The 6,000-nt window shown below is 49.0% G+C and overlaps 1 protein-coding gene across 1 annotated transcript in view; it reads right to left on the reverse strand.

The window, feature by feature from the left end:
- tmeff2a (transmembrane protein with EGF-like and two follistatin-like domains 2a) overlaps positions 1 to 2,972 on the reverse strand; it is a 64,768-nt gene extending 61,796 nt beyond the window's left edge. Inside the window, exons 1-3 of the mRNA XM_052030301.1 lie at positions 2,897 to 2,972; positions 2,593 to 2,724; positions 2,087 to 2,113 (exon numbers count right to left, since the gene is read on the reverse strand). Coding sequence (XP_051886261.1) covers positions 2,087 to 2,113; positions 2,593 to 2,724; positions 2,897 to 2,972 — 235 coding nt within the window. The remainder of the gene's footprint in view (positions 1 to 2,086; positions 2,114 to 2,592; positions 2,725 to 2,896) is intronic.
- Positions 2,973 to 6,000: the final 3,028 nt, after the last annotated feature.

The following is a 6,000-nucleotide window of genomic DNA, read 5'->3' on the forward strand; positions in this document are numbered from 1 at the left end:
AACTAACTGGTGAAAATGATAACTTGGAACTGTTATCAAGAACAAATTCTTTATGCAAAAAGTGATCAACACCTGGCCATTTTCTGGGTAGGATAGCCTGTACAAGACTGGTGGCAGACTTCAAAAGGTGCAAATGGGAAAAGCTGCAGAATAAAGCAAGTAATGAACTTCACAAGCTACAATGTAAATGTGTTCATAAATGTGCTATAAATCATTTCTTGCATCTACCTTTTTGTATTTCAGGGGGTTATCCAGTCCCACTAACGCACTACATTTTTTTTCGATTATGCAAAGCATAAGGCTTGTATCCTGGGATAGGAACTTATCACCTAATTTATTCAGCTATTTCACAACTGAGTTATTAACCATTTTTAAACACTTAATGATGACTGTGCTTCAACAGCTGCTTGAGAACTGTTAAAAGATTATTACAATTGGCTTCTGCAATTTTACTGTTTCCACTAATGAAATGAAGTTTAGTTTTAATTTTAAGTAAATTCCAATATGTATTCATTTTACATGGTATTAACAGCACAGAAACAGACTAGTTATCTTAACTGTGTCTGCTAACCACTGTGTTCCAGGCAAAACCTGGCCAAACTCTGTCTTTCCATATAACTATTAATCCTTTATCCTTATACACTTTATTAGTTACCCCATGAATGCATTTACCTCAATGGCTTCATACAGTAGCATGATCCACATTTTAACCACTCTTTGGGCAAAAGTGGTATCCACTGAATCCCTATTTATTAGTTATTATCTTCCATTTCTAACCCCTAGCTTTGATTTCACTTGCAAAGTAAACTTTTCTCTACATCTATTATATCAGAAACCATGAATATAACTATTAGATTACAATCTGAACCATATAAGAAAAAAAAAATTAAAAATCACATGAAACCTTTAAAAATTACTGGCCCTTTGTGTAAGGAAAAAGGAAATATGACCAACGTATGTCTCAGAAGCCAAATAGATTAAGCTTGTGCTGTAACTGAGAATGCTTGTACAAAGGCTTGAGTCAATTCTCCACTGACCTTTAATATGAATGTGTTTGAGCTGGAATTTGTTTGTGGATGTCTTCTAGTCCGTACCTTTATAAATGAGCTTAGAGATTCATTTCTCATTTGTCTTATCAGCTTCAAAATGCATGTATATCTGCCCACAATCAGATGCTCAAAGTTCACAGTGTTAATGAAAAACCAAAGAGTTCCATCAATACTTAAGCCTATAAGATGCCAAAAGATTTTAAGTGTCTTAGGGCAAGTGTAGTTTGTCATAATTATGCTTTACACTTCATTAAATAAAAATCAAAAGAAACATTAGGTATGTTCAATGTCAGTCAATGCTCACACTGCTTATCCTGTTTTCATATGTTGGGTATTATCATTCTTTCAGGGAGATAGGGTTAATTGAATTGCTAAAAACCAGCAAAGAAATAATGGACCAAAATTGCTTTCTTCTATGCTGTATAGTTCCATGATGGCATTCTCATATCATCATGGCAATATGCAAAGTACTGGAAATAGAGCAGATTACTCTAGCAAACAAAAACCACCAGTTAAATCAGAAAATCCTACAATTTACCATATTCAGTAAGAACAGTTTTATCAGATCTTGTCCACTTATTTAATGAAAGCAATTTAGCTGGAGAGTAACACGATTGGTAGAGTCACTTCCTCTCACCAGAGAGCCGAGGGGTTAAAGCTCCAGTGTGGTGCTGTCATTGGAGATTACCCTTTATCATGCACACATCCTTCCTCCACTTTATTTTGGGTGCTTGACACCCAAGCATTGAAGGGAAGGAAGCAAACCTCTGCCATCTGAGTCCATTCCTACCCACACATTACATACAGCACCATTGTTGCAGAGAAAACATGCAGTCCAAAATGTTTTATGCCCAACAGCTAAATGAGAACTGCCAAGAAACAAATAGAATCTGTAGGAAAATAAAGAGAAGATTGTGTAGAGGAAAAACAACTTGAGATGCCTATAGTCATAAAATACATCATCTGCAGATGACATGGCAGCTTCTATAACCACAGTACTATGATTAGATTAAAAATACTTTGCAAAAGGCACTTACCTCCATCTCCAGAACCTGATCCCATATCTGTAGAGAGAGAAGATCTCATTAGAAAGCACAATAGCATAAAGAGTGATTTCTTTTTTAAAAAAAACTTGTCATCTTCTCAACACTGGTTGTGGTCCTATTGCTAATATCTATTGATACAGTCTCCGTTATGTCCAAGGAGACACTCAGGCTGATTGAACAAATGTGGCAAGTAGTACCGATGACACTTACGTAGCACGAACGTATTTTTATTATGGCTGGAAATAGTGATTAAGTGTCCAGTATAGGGTGCTCGCAGTTCCCATTTCCGTTCAATATGCTTCAATAATAGCTTTGAAACGTGATAACGAGCAGTGCCTGTTGTCTGAGGCTGGCTTGGCTATAAACCCTTGCACACAGACTCTCACCAGAAGAGTTCTCAGTTTTATTTTATGTTGCGATAGGGCTTAAAGGCGCTTTCTCTCTCTCTCACACACACACATCCCTCTCAATTGCAGAACATATTGTTGTGTTCATACCGTTCGAACAAGATCCTTCTCCCAGCACCTTTATTTCGCTTTGCTGCTTGCACGCAGCCTGCAGCAGGTAACACTCATTCTGGTAGGGTATTGCCGTTGGAGCCGCACACTGGCAAATAGTCGGTGGCTGCACTAAAAAGAAACAGAATCATCGTTAAGATCCGGCAGACACGCCAGACTTTCTGCAAGATCCCTTCACACTGCGCGTATCCCAAGCAACCACAGCCAGCAGCCTGACCCAGTTTGGGATCCACCAGAGCCCCAGCGAGAAAGAAAATAGCTGCCCGGGCGGTGCGCGGCTTACCATTCAGCTGGCAGTCGCACGTTATCGTCTCCCCCGATTCGCAAGCACTCCCCGCCGAACTGACAGGTATTGACATCGCACAGAAACAAGTCGTGCTCCTCTGTCGTCGAAACCATTGTGGGGGGGGGGGGGGGGGGGGGGGGGGGGGGGGGGGGGGAGAAGGAAAAAACAGAGGGGCAAATAAGAGAGAGAACTTGCTGGCGATTAGCTGCTCCCGTGCCCAAAGCAAGCTGGTCAGATATTGCGAAAAGGCTGGGCACGTGTGGAGATCGGGGGCCCCCTGCTCGGGCACAGCCGTGGTCACTTCAGCACCCTGACTCCGAGGACAAGTGTTGCAAAAAGAAATCACCAAGCAACCTTGCAAAAAGAGAGCTCGCTCAGCCTTGCTCTACTTCATGCAAAGCCCCACGCTCTCCCTTTAAATGAAATTTCGCTATTGCACATCTGCTCTGCACCTTTCGTCGTTCTTTTAACAGGCATACATTTAAAATATACACACATCTACATTCTATATATAGATTAAACGTCCCCCTGCATGCGCGTATGTGCACACGGACTTATACATATTTATAAGTAAATAAAATATAGAAAAAATAGATTCACGGTCAGCAACTTGGGTGAATGACATGAAGTTGCAACGGAAATAAGGAGCTGCATTTTAGGTGCGAGCCTGTCTTCCTTCTAGTGAAGATTGATGCCCTGAATCTTTCTGCTGGAGCCGAGGTTAATCGCAAGTCTAAACCCGCAGACAGAAATTGCAGGCAGCCCCCGGCTTTGTATGTGGTTTCTTTTTTGGCTGCAATTTTATGTGGGATTGCGACATGGAAAAGGAAGGAGGGGAGAGAGGGAGGGAAGGGGGTGCTTTCATTTTGTTATTGCAACCGCAGGGGTAGCCCCGCCACCCCGCCCTCTATTCCAAGTCTCCGTCTTCCTCCACGGCACGGTGGCTGCCGGGGGGCTGAAGATCCGCTAAAAGAGCACAAGCCCGCTAAGAGCTCGGATACTTTCGAGGGGAATGCCGAGGCAGGGTGGGTTTTTTTTCTTGCACCCTCTACAACTCCGGGATGACGGTCCAGCAAACGGAGAAAGAGCGTGCAAGGCTGCGGCAGACATTTGCACCTCCGCCCCATCCCATCCTCAGAGAATAAATCAAATTGACTCTGAGCGCAAATGTTAAAAACACAAAACGCTGAAAACAGCTCAGGCAACACTGATGGAGAAACACGATGCACTTTTCCCAAAAGCGGGCGGAAATTCACCCTCCCGATTTTTAAAGTGCCCATCTGCAACATCTTTGCAACGTTACACCTGGACCCATCACCGCCAACTTTTAGCACGAGTGTCAATATTCAATTGCCACTGTAAGTTAAAGGGAAGACCTTCTGCCGTCCGTAATCCAACCTCCCACCCAGTTTCGCATCCTCTCTGTTCTCATCACACACCCCTCTCTCGTAGTTCGGACTCTTGCCTTACCCGAGCAGTTCCAGCCGGTGGGAGTCTGGCGTCACATCAGGGAGGTAGGGGTAGCTGATAGATTACAGGTAGTGTGCAGAGAGTCCAGCATCGCCAGCAGAAAGTGCAGAGGAAGCGCAAGTGTCCAGCCTGGCGGGTGGGACTCCACCATGACGACAGGCGGCGGATCGCGGACCTCGGCTCAATCCCAGGTTCTCCGACCCCACCATCTTACACAGGGCACATCACGCATCCTGCGCGCAGCAACGCCGCCACATGTGACCTCCGTGAGCTCCCGAGTCCAGCAGCAGCAGCAGTAACCCCGCTCTACCTCTCCCGGGCTGGCTGTCTCGCTCGCTGCCTGCAGCCCTCTGTCGTACAGCGGGCGGGCGGGTTCTGCTCGCCCGTCCCCTCTCTCGCACCGGCCGGGCTGGGCGCTCCGCAGTCTTCCCCCTCAGCCTCGCGCGCGCGCCGCACTGGCAGCCGCGGCGGCTCGCCCGTCCCCTCTCTCGCGCTGGCAGGGCTGGGCGCTCCTGCAGCCGCCGCCCGCCCGCTCGCTCGCTCGCACTGGCGCGCGCGCCGGGCCGGACTCCCTCGCGCCGGGCACCTCTCCCGCCGGCGGTGGAACCCGGGCGGCTCGCTCGCCCGCCCTCTCGCGCGGGGGACAAACTTGTTATTGACGAGGCGCCCGGCGCGCGCCGGCTTTTTCTGATCCATCCCTCGGCTGCGATTGGAGCGGCGGGAGGGGGGGAGGGGGGGGGAGGGAGGGGGGGGTGGGGGGGGGTTCCGCTCCGTCACGTGGGCGCGCGGGACCCGCCTCTGATTGGCCCGGCGCGATATTGGCGGCTGGGACGCAGACCGAGCGGCCAGGAGAAGCAGAGGTTGGGTTCCGAGGGACCAGCATCAGCACCGAGTCGGGATGGGCTCGGCTCGGCTCGGCTCGGCTCGGCTGAGCCCAGCTCAGGGCTGGAGGCCTGGGACCGGGACAGGGCGGGATGTCCCAGCAGCAGCAGCAGCAGCGATTCTTGTCATTGCTTGGTTTGGGATCAGGCTGATTAATCCCTGCAGGAACACTGATCGGGCTCAGCTCAGTTTAGGGGTGGGCAGGAAAGCACGGAAGAACCCCAACAGCAGCAGTGCTCGGTTCAGCTCAGGCTTTGGGACGGGACAGGACGGTTTCAACATGAGCTTGAATCTAGGCTCAACTCAGCTCAGCTCAAAGCTTGGGGACGGATCGGAAGATCCCAACGCCAGCGGCGATCCGGGTTCGGCTCGGGGTTTGCAGTCCGGACAGGACGCAAGATTCCAACACCAGGATCCATCCTGGTTCGGCTTGGGGCTGTGGGGTTGCTCGGCACGGGAGAATCCAACACTAGCATCCGTCCCAAGTCGGTTCGGTTTGTCAGGGGCTGAGAGCTGGGGGTCGGGGGCGCGGATCCCAATACAGGATACGGGACTGAATGGGTGCGAGCGGGGGTGGGGAGGGAGGCTGCTGAGGGGAGCGGGATTGGTTCTCAAGAACTGCCCGCAGCTCCGGTTTCATCTCAACTCGCTGCCAAAAGGAATGGCAGCAGACCCAAGCTTCTCCTATCCGCCGGCTCAGGGTCTGAGGAACTGTACCCATCACATTGCACCGAATTGCCACAGATTAC

This window comes from Pristis pectinata, chromosome 1, assembly GCF_009764475.1.
Source record: "Pristis pectinata isolate sPriPec2 chromosome 1, sPriPec2.1.pri, whole genome shotgun sequence".
In the NCBI taxonomy this organism is placed as follows: domain Eukaryota; kingdom Metazoa; phylum Chordata; class Chondrichthyes; order Rhinopristiformes; family Pristidae; genus Pristis; species Pristis pectinata.